Source organism: Stegodyphus dumicola, chromosome 8 (genome assembly GCF_044657685.1).
Source record: "Stegodyphus dumicola isolate Sdum_Otavi_A_Nest chromosome 8, ASM4465768v1".
NCBI lineage: Eukaryota > Metazoa > Arthropoda > Arachnida > Araneae > Eresidae > Stegodyphus > Stegodyphus dumicola.
The window spans coordinates 30,121,106-30,140,601 of NC_140775.1; the positions used below are offsets into that span (position 1 = coordinate 30,121,106).

General features: G+C 32.3%; 1 protein-coding gene across 1 annotated transcript; it reads right to left on the reverse strand.

The window, feature by feature from the left end:
• Positions 1-999: 999 nt before the first annotated feature.
• LOC118187524 (uncharacterized) lies at positions 1,000-18,740 on the reverse strand. Its single transcript, XM_035357765.2, has 3 exons — positions 18,314-18,740; positions 15,706-15,761; positions 1,000-1,308 (listed from the first exon to the last, which is right to left on the reverse strand). Exons 1-3 carry the CDS (start codon positions 18,720-18,722, stop codon positions 1,135-1,137), a joined length of 639 nt encoding a protein of 212 aa, XP_035213656.1. The 5' UTR covers positions 18,723-18,740; the 3' UTR covers positions 1,000-1,134.
• Positions 18,741-19,496: the final 756 nt, after the last annotated feature.

Sequence of the window (19,496 nt, forward strand, 5' to 3'; positions counted from 1 at the left end):
AATGCGCATTGTTTCGAAATTCTCACTAAAATGTTTACGTAATTTTGTAAGTAAACGTCGCACAGAATTCACTTTCTTTTATTCAAATATTGCAAAACGAAATTTTTTTTCAAATAGACAGTTATTTTTTACATCTTTGTAACGAAAGCAGCTTTTCTATCGAGCGCTAACATCCATTCATTTCTTTTGAAAGTTATGTAATTTATTGGATGTTCTCCTTTCATAAGTTGAATTCCGAAAAGTTCAATGTAGCTTATGAAAAGAGTTCCCTTTATAAATCCAACTCACTCTTTATTAACAGCTGCTGTGCAGGATTATATTTTTTCACCTCTGCTTTATTTCTAAGGTTGTAAAGTCATTAAGATTTTTTGATAGAGACATGAAAAATGTATATTGCTCTCTCCGGGATTTGGACTCCGGATCTCTCGAACACGCGCCAAATTTGCTTCCAATTACACCAGGAAAGCATACAGAAAGGAGCGAGAAAATACATTATATACCGTAGTTACTCCCTACGCTTCTCTTTTTTTCCTAATTTTAATGCCTTTATAATACAAGATCTTGTGGCAAACACTCTAAGGCTTAAATGAAGGATACAGAACATTAGAAAGCACATATTCATTAAACGCTAACATTACTGGATTCTCCATTTCAAAGAAATTACATAAATTTATTAATTTCGATAACATTCTTTTTACTTACACAGTATACTATTTCTAACTGTGAATATATTTTACATGGTTGTCATAAATATGATGTCCATAAATCATAAAGGGAAACTGAGGAGAGAAATATGCGAGAAAACACGATATGGATACGTCTGGATTTACAGTTTGCTATTATTCCGATTTATTGCATTCTGATGTGAATTTTTCATCATCATTCATTTCTTTCATCTCAAATGTATTGAAATAAAGGAAATATTCAAATTGTATTTCAGTCCAATAACTGTAAGTATATTTTCTACATACATAAGGGGATATAAAGATTTTACAAAAATTTATACTTTTTCAGGAAAAGTTAAGGTTTTATTCATTTTCTTCCTAAACATTAAAAAAAAACTGTACAGGACATCAAGCTTCAATTGGGCAAAGTGAAGCATTTAATCAACCTTCAGATAATGCGTTTTACTTTTTAATATTCTGGATATGTTGGATATGTTTTCTCATCTGGTGGATAACTCCGATCACCTGGTGTAATCTGGCTGCAGTCTCCGTTTATGAACATCTGGACTTGCTGTATGCAATCTTCCGCTATAGCTTCCTTCATACTGCAACGGGCAGTCATCATGTCATTCCATTTGCACACCTAAATCGAAATAATTAGGTATTAATAGTCAGAAATAAGCACATTTAAACCTTATTCAAACACTGATTTCAATGGAAAAATTCAACGAATCTCGAAGTATAATTTAAAACAGCAACTGGACAATAATACTGTTCTAGCGAATAATAAGTAATTCTAATGTATTTCTAACTGAATTCATTTGATGCAGTAATTGTGTGCGATTGATTCCTCCCATGATGCACTTACCCAATAATATTTATAGGTTAGAACTGAATTTTTACATTCCCAGTAAGTCGAAACTTCCTGTTTATGCAAATCTCAAATTGAAAAATTTTTTTTGGAGAAATACTTTCACTTTAACCTTCAATTTCAGTGCCACCAACTTTTTGCAAACTTTTCAGAGCTTTATAAGAATATCTGTAACACTGATTATGAAAATTTTACTTTTATTGCTAATTTTGACACGTTCTTTGGAAATCTTTAAAATGTTTTAGTGCAAATTAGAACTAATATTTTTTTTAACTTTTATTTATCAAATGCCTGGCCTTTGACCATCAGGTCATTAGGCAACGAGCTTTCCAATACTTTTTTACTCCAACACTTCTTTAGAGTAGAACTTTTAGAACTAATGTTAAATTTCTCTAAATATTTCTCGATTTTGTTGTTTTCTTTGCAGTTTTTCTTTTGAAGTTTCTTCTCTTCCTTCCTTCAATGACTGATGGAAATATTTTTCATGCTTCAAACGTTTTTATCACTCTACAATGGAACCTTGGTTTACAAACGCCTTGTATCACGAACAAATCGGCTCACCAACAAATTTTCCTAACGAAGAATGTCTTGGATGACGAACTATGTCTCGAAGTGAGCTGACAACAAATGATACTCCAAAATGAAATTAATGCAGCGGAGGAAATGTCTTCAAAAGAAGATAACAAGGAAAGATAGTTATTTGATCTTCGAAATAGGTGCAAAACGGGTAAGATGCAAAGGTTTGGTTTGGTTTACTTTAAGGCTAAGCACGCTAGGAATATCTACCTAAAGGAAGGGAGGCCTTGTGACAAACCTTGAAAACGGCTATGCAGCCAGCCTATTTGTCTCGAATGAAACTCAGGTCGGACTACTATTGTTCAGGGAATTTATTGTTTGGCCGCTGGTCGGCCTATTAAAGTGCAAAGCTTCGTGGAACATTATCATCCTGATAAAGCAGTAGTAAGCCGTAGCATAAATATTTGAAATGAAAATGCCATGTCTTACTTTAGGAACATTTTAAAACGTGGACAGAAATAAATCACAGTGGAGAAAGTGCTAATGGAATAAACATTCATCAATTCTACAGTCAAAAAAGCGTTATGAAGAATTAAAAGGAAAGAAAAGGAAAAAAACCCAAAAAGAGATTACTTACCTGGATATTTTTAGAGAACAGTATTTCCCTTTCAAACAATAACAATTTTCACCTTTGGGCTTCTTGTACTTATGCCGTCAACTTTCTGCCTTAGAGATGCGGGAAATTTGATTCAAGTTTAGCATTGTGTTAAATACTCTGCATTTGTTAATATTGTATTTGTTTTAAGTTTTAATGAAATTCATTGATTGACTTAAAAAACTTCTTACAAAGTGTTCATTTCTAAGAAATCATTTGCGATCCAGGATTTGATTAATTCATTTTACATAAATTTGTGTGGCGAAAATTGTTTGGGTTTATGAATATTTCGGATGATAAACTATCTTCAGCAGCGAATCAAATTCATAAACTAATGTTTCAATGAGTTTCAGAAAACTTTGTGTACAGCCTTTGTGAAATGTTACATGATAAATTTCGCAATGAATATAGCTGTCTTTTCTTTCATCATTCAATGTGTTGGTGTACGAATGATGCATTTTTTAGCAAATTTTACGCATCTAACTAGCCTGTAATACACTATTTAGCTGTATATGTATCACATTCTAGAGTGATAAAATGACCGTATTTTACGCTTTCAGTGTAAAAGGGTCATTTTTTTTCTCTAGAAATGTATTATGTTTCAATTTCCCATATGTTAAATTACTCTATTTTAGCTTTCTAGGTGAAGTTTTAAGATGGCAGTTCTTAAGTAAAGTAAATTAGAAAAATGGTATTTACTGCGTTTCTTTTTGTAGTGCATGAGGGATTCACGACAAGCATTGAAAAATGTCCTTTTTTTGAAAAAATAATTCTGGTGAACTTGCAGAGACATTATTACTTTCAAATAATTCTGGTGAACTTGCAGAGACATTATTACTTTCAAATAATTTTAACAAAGTGCATATTATCGTTTGACATTATCTAACAAAAAAAAAAGATGTCAAATTTCAAAACGCCCCAATATGTAAATTCATGTGTATCTTAGAAAACTTTGAATAAAAAACTCTTAATTTTTTGCAGCTGTACAAAAAAATACGTCTACTTTAGAAGGATTTTAAAAATTTTATAGGTCATAATACAAAATTGTTTTCAAAAAATTTATAAAAAAATATTTAAAAGTACAAATTTTAAAAAATAAATCATATAAAAATGTGCGAACCATATTTGGATTAAGCCTAAATTTCGAATTCTGGAAGAAAGAATCACGTTAATAAAAAAAGAGATATTAATAAATGTATATCAAATTCAATTAACATCGAGGAGCTAACATTTTGAGAGCGAAGTTTTTAAAAACTACTAGTGCGATTTTTACAAAACTTGGCAGTTTGGCATAATTTAAATCGAAGAATCGAAATATGGGAAAAACATTGGCATGTCATTTCAGGAAATGCCCGATATTGTGTCAAAATACCTGCATTAGAACAACGCTATATATAAATCTAATACATATCCTAAGTCGCGCTTTCGAGACATGAAAAATGCAACTTGAATTTCGTCAATCGGCCCAGTAGAAAGGAAGATATAGAACTGTCTCTTTTTTGTTTTGCGCAGTGTACCTAAGTGTACCTAAGTAGTGCTAATAAAAATTAAATCTTATATTTTCGATAAGATGTTACAGCAAAGACATAATAATACAATAATAATTACAGTAAAGGCAATAATACCCGCGAGCTCTGAAGTAAACTTCACTAAGTAATACACGAAAGAAAAACTAAAGAAGGGATTATAATTTTCTTTCTTTCCTAGTAGCCAGTTTGCACCGTAAACAATAGAAAAAAATACTGATACTTACGCATGACAATGAAAGTGCGCGTGGTTGCAGCGAAATGGAAGAATGTGAATATCCGTGTAGAGATACAAGTGGGTAAGGAAAAAGGAGAAGAAAACAGCATATATAATTTGACTATAGAATATGCAAATCGAACTATATGTATGTTCTAAAGGAAAGACGATTACCGCAAAGGCTTTATTTTGCCAAGACGATTAATCAGGGAAAAGCATAATGTCGCAAGAGATGGTAATTTTTCTAGCATCTCTTATTTAAATGTGTCTTAATATGAGACCTTCAATAACATGCCATCAATTTATTAATGACACTAAAATGATACACAATCGTATTCATAATAGCACTATCCTCCGACCATACAAAAAATAATGATATTAAATAATGAAGAGTAATAAGAAATTTAAATTTTTCCGCGTTTACTTTATCGAGTGATACACTATTCATATTCAGTGCGAAATTTTAAGTCCTCTTTATGAAAATGCACTTGCGATGTGTGAGAAAGTTATGTCTTTTTCTTGGTCTTAATTTTTCGCCATTTTATATATAATTATTATATAAATATCTTTCATTAGCGTGTCGGGGAAATCAATCATCATTGAATACATATCTAAACTTTAAATTACACGTATCTTATTATTTTGGTTCTGTGTATGGCAAATGCAATTTATTAGTTTGTATTCAAGGATCAATTGGGACGAAACGCGGTAATTCCCAAATTATTGTGGATCGCCAAAAGAAAAATTATATTCATTTGAAAAGTCAATCCTTTTTTGGCAAATAAACAATAATTTAATTGTAATTTTTTCATTTTGTTTCGCTTGTGAAAATTTTACACATTTCTAGTTCCTTTATAATTTTAATGTAGCACACATTTGATCAGGCAAACTTTAATAACATTTTAATGGTTACTATTCATCAGTCCAATAGTAGTGTTAAGTGTAAATCATTGAAAGATAATTGGTTAAAAAAAAGAAAGTTCCTTGCAACAAATCATTATACATACACAAATGCTCAAACCAGCATGATCAGCTGTCAGCATCACCGTGATACAACTATGTTCTCGACCACCTCCAACATATGCTTTAAGACGATAAATTTTCAAGGGAAATGAGAAACTATAACAAATGGAAGACCTATTTAAGACATTTCTGTCTGTCTAAAAGCGAAACATTGTATTTATCATTTTAAACCGGATTAAAACTGGACTATATAATTTAAATTAAGGCAAAGCTTTCAAGGCTATTTATCCAAGGAGTTCTGGGAAGGATGCCTTTGTGGAGAGCCTTGAAGAGAAAGTGGCTTGTATATAAATAATAAAATAATTATAATAATATTTATAATAATAAACGGGCTTATACGTAAATAATAAAATAATTACGTTATAATAAAATAATTACTATTATATAATTCGCGTTTCGCTTGAAGAAAACGACAGAGTTCTCATGCAACCAGTCCGTTCCCGGAGACGAAACCCGGTAGTGTTCAGAGGCTTTTCACTACTCTCCGCTGGGGAGCATAATTTTATAGCGAAATGAATCTATCCAGCTTCAAAATGGTGAATCACAGTAAAACAAATTATTTTATTGCTTTCGAATCGTTTTGGTGACTATTTGTTTTTCTTCAATTTTATATCCGTTAACTTATTCATAAATACTTTTTCGCTTTAAAAATCTGCCAGAATAAATACGCGTCATTGTTTTTACAGGTCTCTGTACACAAAAATACTTTTTGTTTACAATAGTATCATAATGATAGCACCCTTTTTGATGAAAGCTCAGAACTGTCCCTGAAGACCTTGTTACATAAATCTTTGTTCAAACCAGACAGAAAATTTCTGACACTATTCCTTTTGAAATTCTTGTTCGGGCTTCTATGTATTATGAATTATAAAAGTGTACTGTGTATAACGGTGAATAATCTATCCAGTGCAATCGTATAAACTTAAAAAGTATAATCAGTTTCAGATAATGGACCTTATAAGAAAAGTCCATGTTCCAGACTCGTTAATAAAACATATATGTGGCGCCATCTGTTGAGCAGAAATAAAGAGAAAAAGTGAAAAGTGTTTTTTACTGGCAGCATCAGTTCTAAAATAAGAAAAATGTTGCAGGTTTTAAAGCTCAGCTTAGCAAAAATAAGTAAAATTACTCTTCAAATTATAGTTAGAAACTAAGTTTTAAAACGATGAGTAAAAATACAGCTGTCTGAGCTCTTATAAAACATTTTTATTAAGAGAGTTAAGCAGTGCGGTTTTAGCGCATGGGCTCAGAGGCGTAGCTAAGGTTTTCAGCGCCCGGGGACACCCAAAGATTTTGCGCCCCTTTCTGTGGTCCAAGAATGGAAAACATTTCATTCTGAAATGTATATCATCAATTTGCCGCCCCCTGGATGCTGCGCCCGGGGACGGATGTCCCCCCCCTTGCCCCCCCCCTAGCTACGCCACTGCATGGGCCGACTAGGTATTTGCCTGGGGGACCACGAGAACCCTATGCTAATTAATTTCATGAGAACCCTATGCTAATTAATTTAGATTTCATTTTTGTGAATGACTGTCGAAGGGGCCACAGCACATTTGTTCGCTCAGGGGCCCGTAATAACTGTTAAGATGGCACATATCTAATGCTCTAACGCAGCGGCATTTAAACTGTTCTAAATCACATCTAATCTGGGAAGTGCACGCAGAGCCCCCGCCCCCCGGTGTGCGATTTTCAAGGGTTTCTCAATTGCTCCAGCAAAATAAAATAAATAAAAACTGAATGAAGTTAAGGAATAAGGAACAAAAAGTAAAATCAAAATCAGAAATTTAGAAATTACATTTTGAAAAAGGAAATTTGTTAGGTTGAGGTTTGTGTCTCATTTAGGAGACGGTATTTAGCCATCTCTTGAAAAGCTTCTCGCTTATTCTCAATCCTTAGAGAATTCCTGGAATACGCACCAAGCTTCTCGAAACAGAGACGGTAATCGATCTGGAATCACTTGGCAGTGAATATTCATAGCGATGATATTGGGATTTTTTTAGCGAACTTTCCTCGAGTTTTTCTTGGGTTTCATTTCTTTCAGACTTCTAGTTGTGTAAGAAGTTGAAATTCATTCATAAAATTGATAAAAAAAATAACGAACTGAATAAAATCATTATCTTTTAAAAGTGAGCTCCATAAATTAACGTGAAAAGAATAATAAAAAGGGCTGATGAGTTTTTCCCTCAACAAAACAGATGTACAACAGATGAGCTGAACCAAATTAAATGCAGACGAGAAAGAATAGTAAGTATATTATCACTTAATGGCGATAAAAATTAATGCAGTATCAGCTCATTCAAAAATTTTACTCATAGGAAGTCAAGTACAGCCATCCCTCTTTTAACTCCCCCCCCCCGAGTGTTACGGCGTTTTCAGGAAACGGCATGAAAAATAATCGTGTGTACTCATCTGGTCTGTCGCAAAAACGGCAAGCATTTTGACTCAAACTACTTCAAAAGCGGGCCGCCCTTACCATGTGGATATAATTCAGCTAATTCTCTCCTGCGTTGAATTTAGCCAGTGAAATTAGTTTTTCTCTCTATGGGTATCTTCGTCACAGGATTGGTTGCTAAAATGTTATTTTATCTCCTATTTGGCTACGTTATAGTTTGCATACTAACACATATGCTGTATATTGCTTGTACCTTAATCAAGATATGTGCCAAATAAGAAAGTTAGTAAATATGCATCAGTAATAGAAACTATGTAAAATGCTTTAAATTTCCAGTTTCTTTAAGGAATTGCTTCGATGATGGTGAAAAATTTATCTTGCATTCTTTACAGTTATTTTCTTAGAAAATACTTTTTAATATACAAATGGAATTTCTGAGAATTTTCGCCCTCACGTTCTAATTTTTCGAATACAAATTTTTCGCAAATTATTTTAATACTATATTTATATTTAGTTTTCAAATATTTTAAGTTTATTCCAGATTAAAGTATTAGATTTAAATAATTCTTTAGATTGCACCATAAATGTATTAGAAGTTAGTTATTTATGAAATCGTTTTGACTTGTGAGAAATAAGTAAAGTATTGTAATCGCGAAAAATTTCGATTTTCATATTTCAAAGGAAATTTCCATTTTGATTAGTTCCATCATGACGCTTACACGTACGTATGTCGCATAACTTCACCATAAAATGCTGAAATTTTATATTTGGAACTTATGACTAGTTTTAGCGCGACATGTGTCCGTACGTATGTATTCATGTATATCGCATAACTCGAAAACGGTAAACCGTAAAATGTTGGAAGTTTCTGTATGCGATTGCTATACATCTAGTTGTGCACCTCCCTTTTTATTGCAATCGGCAGTTCCAAATGGACATTTTGAAATGGAAGAGCCTATTTCATTTTCAAACGAAGTAGGTTTAAATGAAGTTTAGCAAAAAATGTGTTTAATTTATTTGGTGTACAAGGAAGTCATGTGATGTCCGCATCAGATTTTTTAAGATGTTTCAAAATAAATAAATATATGGTTTGAATATCAAACGATCTCAAATATATAAGCTTTATTTGTTTGTAAATATTTTACAGTAAAGATAAGAAGTAATCTAAATAGCATATCTTGAAGAGAAACACATTAAGTACACTTTTTTTAAAGCAAAATTTAAAGAATAACTGATTAAATTTTCTTTCAATACCTTTTGTAAAATATTATATATGAAACCAGATATTGTTTTCAGAAAGACAATTCGTAGAGTGATTAGGTTTTTTTTATGCTAAGGATGTGAAAAATGAGCAATGCCCTTGCCGGGATTCGAACCTGGACCTCTCGAATACTCGCTGAGAGTGCTACCATTACACCACGAAGGACGCAATGAGAAGTTAGAAAATACCTTATATACTCCGCCTTTTAAAGGCCGACTAGAGATTAGGAGACCCAAGTGCCAAATCCTGGTGGTGAAGAATCATCATCCATCCCCCTTTTTTTTTAGTTCGGACGACACTGTAGAACATTAGGTTGTTTGTGGAGGAGACACATAAAAAATGAGCAAAGCCCTAGCCGGGACTCGAACCTTGGACCTCTCGAATATACGCCGAATGCTCTACATTACACCACGAAGGCTTGCAGAAAGGAGGGAGAAAATACCTTACAACTTTAAGGAGGAAAGTATTGTTTTAAAATGAATATCGCACAATAACTTCCGTTTTAAATTGTCTTTCTGAAAAATACTTTTTGTAATATTCATTCTATAGTTCATCTAAAGCAATATTTCTATACATAAATTTGATACTCTTAAAGTTATGTTATCTAAATGTATTTATAAGCAGTCAGTTAAAACACAATATAACAACTGCACAAGATCTACGTAGAGATCCATTTCTATCGTCTATTTCCATATATTCTTTTATTCGTTTCTGTTTATTCTATGATCAGTCAAAATAGAGTTATAATTATCCTCTTGAATATTTGAACGGGTAAAATATGTCAATATGGCATGTGCGAAGAAGTAAAATTATCTCGTTACTGTAAGGGATGTGGAATGTGAAACTTCCTTTAAAAAGGCGGCAAAATATATGCCAGTTTTAGGTTTAGTTTAGTTTATTTGATTACGGCAAAGTAAGAAAGTGTTATCTTACTGATGAAAGTATGTCTTCGTGGAGAACTTCCCAAGGGAAATTGGCTGGTATTGAACCACAGAAGGAAAATCATCGAAGCGTCCATGCAGTCAACCTGTTTGCCAGAACTTGAGTCCGGGTTGAACTACCAGTGTTCAACAATATTACCGCTCAACCATTGGCTAGCCCATATCTATTTAGGAAAATGTGACTTTGCGTGCTATGTTAAATTTTTAAATCTATGTGACATGCAAATTATTTAACCGATGCAATGTAATAGCAAATTTTTTAACGACTCGATTCTTGTAGTTTTTTTACGAAACTGGGTTTTCTGATGGCCGACTGGATAAGACCACAAAGTCTGGTCCTTCGATAAGGATTCGAATCATGGCATACAACCTGGCTACATAGGAACTTTTTAGGATTTCTCTGTGTGAAATACAATTATGAGCCAAGTTTCCTTTCAGAATCTTCCACGGAAGCATTCCACGTCTTAGTCAGATGATTCAAAAATGTTTCATTGTTTTCAATTAAAACAAACAAGCTTTTTTAGGAAGTACGACGTAAAGTATACATTAATCATTTATTTTTTCCAAAATATTCTTATTAAAAATCTATTTAACAATGATTATATTGCTTATATATCCTAGTAAATTATGAATATTTTTTTTAGTTTTTTGTTATCTCTGTTTCTGTGTACTATAAAAATTCAAGCATTCAGAATTTAGCACAAAAATAAAATCTTTCCGTAGTAATTGCAGTCGAAATTATGTAAGAAAAATACAATATTTTTTTTACGGCAACAGTATGCTTTGGCTTATTTGACTAATGTAAAGCATTCTAGGGCTATCTGTCTAAAAGTAGGGATGCCTTCGTTGGAGGACGTTTTAAGAATTCAGGATTAGTATTCCATTATTTCAATGCCAAGACGCCTCCTGAAATCTTTGTTATAAATATTAAAATTTTAAAGCCTTAAATCATAGTAAATACAGTTTCTGAAACTTATTATATTCATACAACTGCTTTGCAGTTTAAGAACACTTTCTATTTTGAAATTTCTTGCTGTAGAACTAATGTAAAAGTTAAATTTCGTAAATTAGTGTATGTAGATAAAATGATTTATATAGCATCTAGATATAATACGAAATTTTTTTGGATTGAAAAGATGACGATCGGTTTAGAATCAACAAGTTAAAAAATAATCGAACATAATATCCATTTGGAAATACATTCCATATAATTTTCGAAGTTAAGATGTCCAACAAATCATATAATGCTGTCGTGCTTTTACATTTATAAAGACTTACCCTTTTTTGCCTTGCGTCCCCTGGTGGTGCAAGTAGTAGCAGGTCCTATTAATAAACTGAAAGATCTATGGTTCGAATTTCAGTCTTTAAAAGAGGAGAATATATGGAATTAACAGTACGTCCAGCTGAATAAGTTTTAAGAGCTAGCTTTCTTCAGAATATCCTCCACGAAGGCATCCCTCCTCTAAGGTAGATAGTCTTCATAGCTTTCCTGTATTTAAAAAACCGAAACGGCCATGACCGTGAGCCTGCCGAGTGCGTTGTTAAGTTTACCTGTTTCATGGCTTTAAGCACCTAATAGATTCTATATATTATTAGTATCAATGAATTCCTCTCAGGAAGTTATCCAAAAATGTATTAACAGCATAGATTTTTTGAAGATACTTTTCTTTCTGAGAAAAGTACTCAGTAAAAAGACGGATTTCGAATTTGAAATTTTTATCATATTCGGTTAGTAAATTAATTGATATAATGTTATTAATATTACTACTTAGTTATCTATGTTTTCATTGGGAAACCCTTTAAGGACATATTATAAAGGAAAAATTATTTTTGTTCTTTTTTTTAAGTTCCTCCATGCATTATAATATTAACAAATAAAGCAATATTTGCATTATTGCTTCCTTACAAGTACTTATACAATAAAATAAGCACTGTAATACAGCAACAACGATTAAATGCCTTCTTACATAACAACCCCAATTAAAACTACTAACTAAAAACAGCAAATGAATTTCCCAAAATGTAGACTTTTCTAGTATGTTGTAAAGTAAGCTTTAAAATATTTTGGAAGAGCTAGTCAGAAATTATGTGAAAGGAAGTGACTTCAGTTTTCATTTTTACAAACTTTCGTATAATGTATCAATTTATTTTAAGTCATTTTAACCAGTAATTGCAACTTAATATTGTTCCAAATTAAAAATAATGAATGGAAGTATTCACAATGCTCGAACACAGCATATTTAAAACAGTAAAAGACTTTGCTAGGAACCTTTGTGAGGAGGAAGCAACTGATTGAAAGCATGTGTTCAAATTATCACATCTGCCATTTATGTTGTGAGAAAAGATACATTTTTTGTATGCGTATGTTTAAAAACTTGTTTTTGCGTTCCGTAAGTAAAGCAGTCCCCCAGCAGTATAATTACTCTTATAGGCGACAAATCTGAACTACTGCAGTTCTTCAAAACCGCGAACTGAATGTACCTACGATGAGTTTACTGAATGATCAAAGCCATACGTTATTGTGAACCATTTTAAGCTTTCCTTTAGAAATACAGAAGGATACATGTACAGGTTTTTTACACATCTACAGCTATTGTTTTTTAATCATTGTAATTTAACATAAATGTAAAATCAATCAATATTTAGTCATACCTTCGCGTAGCGTGTCAAAAAAATTTAAGTCAAACGTTCATGGTTGAAGTTGCTATGTGTATTTCTTTAATTTAAGGTATGGAAGTTAAAACCACGGCGATCATCTGCATATGTGAAAACAAAGTTATGGTAAAATACTAGATCTCTAATACATGAGATTAAATTAAAAAAGTCGTGTTTTGTCTAAAATAATGATGTCTTGCAAAATCTTTTCCATAACATATGACGATTTTCTCTAGAAGGACAAGCTTTTTTTACTGCTTAGACCTATGAATCTTGGGCAGAAGGCTCAGATTTTATGATCAGTTCTCACTGAATAAATAATGTAGTACTTTGATAAAGAAATTAAAATAAGATTAGCTTTTATTATTTTGGTAATTCTAAATATTTTTTAAATTGGACTAATCCAAGTTTTATTCAAAATCATCTAATGAGTCGAAAAGGTTCTTCAGATTGCTGACGAAGTTATCGAAAAGTAAACTGTATTTAATATGTTAATCAAGTTAAAATATCATTGCAACTGTCTAAACAACATTCAGTCTACGACCGATACTATTTTAGAGGAAATTTATATGCATTTTAAATAATAAATAATACAGATCATTCTTTTTTATTATCTTTATTATGTGTCATTTGCCAACGACAACTTCACCATTCGCCAACAATATATATCCCAAAACAATAAAATAAACTAAGCAAACATAAAACAAACTTTCGTGCTTTTTTTGTTATTAGTATTTAGTTTTTATTATTTAATTACTGCTATTTTTTTAATTCGAATTTGTAACTCCTAGAAAAGTTGCGGGTTACATTTCGGAAACTCAGATGTTACGCTGTATAGTATTTTAATAATTTATGTAACAAAATATGGAAATTTTAACTCCTCTTGCTGCTTGTAGTTTCATTGCGTTGAGCAAAGTAATATATATTACGTAAAGCATGAGCACACAAGAAAATCAAACTTATTAAAATTTTTTCTAATAAAAATCACATTCATATCAATGTACATTAAAAGCTTTGGACGATTTAAAATGCATTAGAACAAAACTTCAGCAAACCAGTATAAGCGACGAATATTGTTCCAAAAAGAATAATTAAGTCGCTATTATTATATTTACTATTAAATTAGTTTGTGTTTTATAAACCCCTATCAAGAATACGCTTATTATAACTTGTTAAAATAGACTATTGATTTTCTAATTTTTATCTGACTTATTGCTTAAGTAATGTTATTCTTTATATCCAATTGCATGTAATTCAGGTTAATTGAATGCAGTACTATTCGGTTCGAGTGAATTAATTGAAAGTTTTTAACTTGCCGGTTTTATAAATCTACATAATCATAAGTAAATTTATTTAAATAGTGCAAATATTTTGAAATGCTATTTTTAATTGAATTCACAAGCATTTTGCATATTTCTGAGCATTTAGTTTGAAATCTAAAGGATATTTTATGAAAATGTTATCTGTTTAAACATAGTATTGGGAAATTTTTACATGCTGCTTATTTATATAGTGAAGAATGTTCGCGTCAGTTTGTCGTATGTCTAAACACTTTCTTGGCGATAAAACGTAGAGGTCTAAAACGAAGAAGAGCAACCCTCTTAAACTCCTACTGAGAGTTGTCATTTAGAGATCTCCAGGGTTCCAGAAATAAGGGGGGCGGGAGACATCTGCACGGCCGCTTTAAGGCGGTCATAGCGCTTTCGAGGTCTTCACCACTGACCGTCTAGAACCGTCAGTAACGCTTTCGAACACTTTCCCAGTTTCCCAGTTCCTTTCTTTAGACAGACATCTCCCGATTGCTTTGCTGTAATTAAATAAACCAAACGTAATATCCCTCTTCTTCTGCGAGCTAAATTATAATGCAAATGTGAGGTTTTTTGTTTGTTTATTTATCTTACATTATATTCGAAAAATTATAGACTTTAAAAATTAACAATTTAAGCACTGAAATTATTATTGCTTTCACAAGATGCTAATAAGAAATAATCTAAGCAGTTACATTTTATATTGTAAAACAAAAATTCATTGCGCGAAGAAGAAATTGGTGTGAATAAATGCGCTTGAACAATCATTTTTAGGAAAAAGTATTGCGTAGTTATTCATAGATTAAACGAAGAACAACGCATTTGCTTCCCCGATAATACTTACGCACAGTATATTTACAAAACTATTTTATTCTATCCGCTTATTTATTATTATTTATTCTTTCCGTTGATCTAAATTTATAGTAACTTTAAAAAATATGCATTGAATTACATTATATTTTCTCAATATTTTTATCAGTATAAAAATTAAAAATACATAAATAAACGGAAAAAGCCTAATTGCATTCTTCTTTACATCCAAAGTAAGCGATTAAGATATGCGGAGTTATGGATATATATGTAATCTGAATAATTGTACTCTTTTGAAATTAAACTAATATAGGACTGAATATTTAGCAAAATAACATTGTAAAAAAGTAATTATTAAAGTTATTACATAACTCATCCGTGTTTCTAACACAGGATGTGCTATTATCCCAAACCCCTCTTTTTTGCCCGTATCACGTTTCAAATAAAAGGATGCTGCCATCTAATATTTTCACCATGCCTTATTCTTACAAAAATAATGTAAATAAGTGATACAGGCATATAAAATGTATGGCAGCATAACTAAAAGACGTTGACACTATATCTTATTGCCATATATTATTTCTAAAAAAATATAAATTTAAGATTTTATGATTTTGCTGTTGAATTTCACGGGGTGAAGCTGCAAAGAAAGCAATGCTAATAATGAAGCTAAAAAATAAAAAAAAAAAAAAGAAAAAGAAAAAGAAAGAGAAAAGTTGTTTTAACAGAGGTGAGTCCAAGAGCAGACTGCGAGCTCAGCGAGAGTATAAAAAATATAACAAACTCTCTGGTTAGATGTTAAATATTAATCTTTTCACACTTTTCTTTCTTTTTTTCTATTTAAACTTGAATTTCAAACTACTCACTTTATGATTTCCATCCACACAGTTGTCTGGACCTCCTTCTCCTCTTTGGAACATTGCTATAAAATATATATACAATGATGTTTATTTTTGTATATAAATAAATGTAGATATCTGTATCACATAGCATAAATTTCTTTACGTAACTTTTGCGTAATTTAAGGGAACGGGAAGCTTAAAGATGTCTTAAATTTAAAAAAAATTATAGCATTTCTCAGATCTATTAATAATACATATACCTAATTCATTTAATTATATATATAATTCAATAATTAATTTATTGTAACTCTTCAAAACATTTAAATATTTTTATAATTTTGTACACATATGCTTATTTAGATAAATATACATCCCTATTTCCAATAAGTGCATCCAATTTTGACATATTCAGTAGTTCATTCAGTATTATTCAGCAAAGTCAAAAATTGCTCGCACTTTTTTCCCGGAAGACATCTTTAGTTTTCCTCTCTGCCTTTTGCGCATGCTCGCTTATGGTTGTTATTACTGTGGTTTTCGTGATCAAACTTTGATCTTGATTGCATCATTTTTCTCTTTTCTGTAACAATGTACACATGGCCTCTCCGTTACCAGTCTGCAACACAGTGGAATGAAGAGTACTGATTCAATTTCTCTAGTTTATAGTTTCTCAAACTATGGTGCTTATACCATTGGTAATATTACATTATTTTTAGACGTACAATTTCTACACAAAGGATTTAAATAAATGTTCAAAATGAATGTAAAATGGTACCCCTTTTGACACATAATATTGATACATGATGGTTCATATATTTTTCATTCTTATTTATGCAGAACTAGTATAAAATTTCTCAAGTTTGAGAAATTCTGCCCTAGTCAGAAGGAACGCCAGAAGTTGATAATCATCGAAGGTTTTCGACACAATAAAGAGATAGTGCTCCATCCTGTAGCGTGCTTGACAGAGATAATGTTCTTTCAGCATGTACGCGTGAATGGGTGGAGAAATTTGAAAGTCACTCGGCAAGCGTATAGTACGCAAAGAAAGAGCAAGACGTCCTTTTGTGTTGACAAGAAGAACCAGAATGCTTGAGATGTAGTACTATCGAACTGGCATATTGCCGTCGATTGACCAGCGTATTTTCTGCACATTAGTCATGATTCTTACTTTCAAATCGAATCACAGACATCGAGCTTCCAATAAATCAGTGTGAGATGGGTACAACTTGTTCCGAAACTGATTCGAAGAACCGATTCACTTTACTGAGCAAATTTATTCTAACTACAGAAAATGGAGTGACAGTTTTTTCACAGTTCTCGGAGAGCTCTTGTTGGAATCGTGCGAGGAACAGAGGTCTGCTGTTCGTTAACGAAATGATTTACTTTATTGTCTGAGCAAACACCTGATTTGCGAAAAAAGAGCGGAACCTTTGTCGGAAGCGTGTTAAGACTGTTCGATTCCCATTTTAGGTGAGAAAAGAATACATATCTCATATTAAAGGGGTTTTTAGGAAATTTTATGTCTGCAGTTAAAAGAAATCAGTTCAGGCAGTTAGTGTTTAATTGAGTTAATTTACTACTCATTCAATTCATTTCGCTCCTTCTTCGCTAACCGCTCTTGGTTAACCCCTCGTTTTCGATTTTTTTTTCCATCGAAGTTAATGTTAGTAAACGATGAGTCATAATCGATTCATTTCAGTGAGTAAACCATTCTGGTCCGATCCTATAAAGGAGGAATTTTTCCATTACAGATTACAGTAAATCCTTTGAAATTATGTAGCTAACTAACTAGCATTTGGTTTCAATACGTTGAAACCTTCCGTTGGCAACCTGGAGCACAGCCCTTTCCCGGAAGACTATCATCTCCTTGGACTGCTTAGATATACTTTATGAGGTCGCTGGTTTCTCTACGGACAAAAAGTATATAGCGCATTTTTTATTTTTAGCCGCGTAAATGCATGACTAGTAAATTGTAACGAAGGCAGTTGATAAAAATCACTCACAGCGCATGTCCAAACTTTCAGCCAACTTTAATGGTGGAAGATATAATAAACATTATTCTCATCCAAGGAAGCTATTAATAGTTGAATCCAGAACCAAGACTAACAATGTATAGCATATTAAAAGTGTTAAGTAGTTTGCAGTTAAAACATTTATTAAACTTGGGGAAAATAGCTAATTTAGTAAAATGCAAAAATTAGAACAGAAATGTCAATCCTACGACCTGTACAAAATATCGGCCATTGTTAATTTGCTTTAGTGACTGAAAGCCTACTTGGCAACCAAAAGAGATAATTTAGTAGTAATATTTAAGGTACAATACACTACTTTTTTTGAGCAGTCTTACAGATTACCTGTCGCAAATCTTAAATCATGCATAAATGATTCTGAAACTAATCAAAAACCTTCAGCATCCAACAGCAGATATTTATTTAAAATGCTGACATTAACGAAACATTTTCGACATACAGTGACGTCACATGCAATCGCGTCTTTCCTCAACGTCAGAACATGACATTATATAATAATTTTGTTTAAATTTTCTTATATGCATAATCAATCCAAATTACATCTGCAATGAAAAATTTGAAGGAAGAGATTTAAAATACGAAACAGTTTGAAGGAAATTTCTTACCATACATTTCTTCTTGTATTGCTTTACTGAGTTGTTTGCATGCTGGGAACATAAGGCATTGCCTGCCTCTCCCGCCATGTCCCCCTCGGCGTCTAGGTCCCCGGAAACCTCTGCTTCCACCATCTTGACCTTCAAGTCCACCTGGACCTCCTTGTCCACGTGGACCTCTAGGACCCCCTTGGCCTCTTGAGGGTCCTCGACCACTATACCCACCTTCATATTGACTCTGAGATCCTTCAGGCCCACCTTCCCAGGGTCCTTCTGGAGGACCTGCTTGTGGTGGCCCTCTAGGCCCAGTATATGTTCCGCCATCTGAGCCAGATGGTCCTTCCGAGGAATCCCCCCAACCCCTTCTGGCCACTGTCATGCTGATGAGACCTGCCACCAATACACATCTTAAAGAGAACATGGTGGAGATATAACCGATATGAAGAAGATCAGAATGTAAGAGAGCTTTTATATTAAATGTAAAAGTAATGTATTATGTAAACATTATGCTGTTGCATGCTATGATAGGTAACAATGCTCCCTCGATATTAAATAAAATTTTCCTCATATATTGTTTTGCATGGGAAAGTTAAAGCAATTTTAAACAAAGTGCAATCGCATGTCATAAATCCTGAAAAAAACGCGTTTCCTTCTACCTAAAGAAACGATCCCACGTGCTTTTAAATAGCACAGCTGTTATTTATGAGACTCATTTTCAAAAAAATCGTGCGAGCAGATAGCCTTCGTATCTGTTTTCATATTCTAGAAAACCAAATCCAAAAGAATCGAGCGTTTACTTCTCTAATTTCGAGTTTTTCCAGTTCTTAGAAAATATTGCAATGGGGTGAGATTTTAAAGTTTATTTTCAAATTTGCAAACAAAAGAGTTTTTAGTAAAATAGTTGCCTTTTCTGTAAAAAGAACTGACCATTATTTCGGATGAATGGAAAAATCTAAAGAATTTTATAGAATACTATTCTATTTTTAATAAAGTTTAAAATAATTTCTGAAACAAAAGTGCAAAATTAAATATAGTGTTCATATATTTTTCAGAAATCAGTGTTGCTGCTGTCGTTGATAAAATACACTGTAAACATTAAAATTGCTACAGCATCAAGGTGGCATACAACAAACATAAAATTTTCATGAAAGGTACTACACGCTCAAGTTTGCAAATAATTAGCCTTCCAAGACAC

Bases quoted from the DNA above. Each gene is read 5' to 3' on its own strand.
- LOC118187524 (XM_035357765.2), bottom strand. From the start codon at position 18,722: ATGTTCTCTTTAAGATGTGTATTGGTGGCAGGTCTCATCAGCATGACA. The intron at 15,762-18,313 runs GTAAGAAATTTC...TATATTTTATAG, and splicing joins AATACAAGAAGAAATGTATG to CAATGTTCCAAAGAGGAGAA. The intron at 1,309-15,705 runs GTGAGTAGTTTG...ATTTCGATTTAG, and splicing joins GTGTGGATGGAAATCATAAA to GTGTGCAAATGGAATGACAT.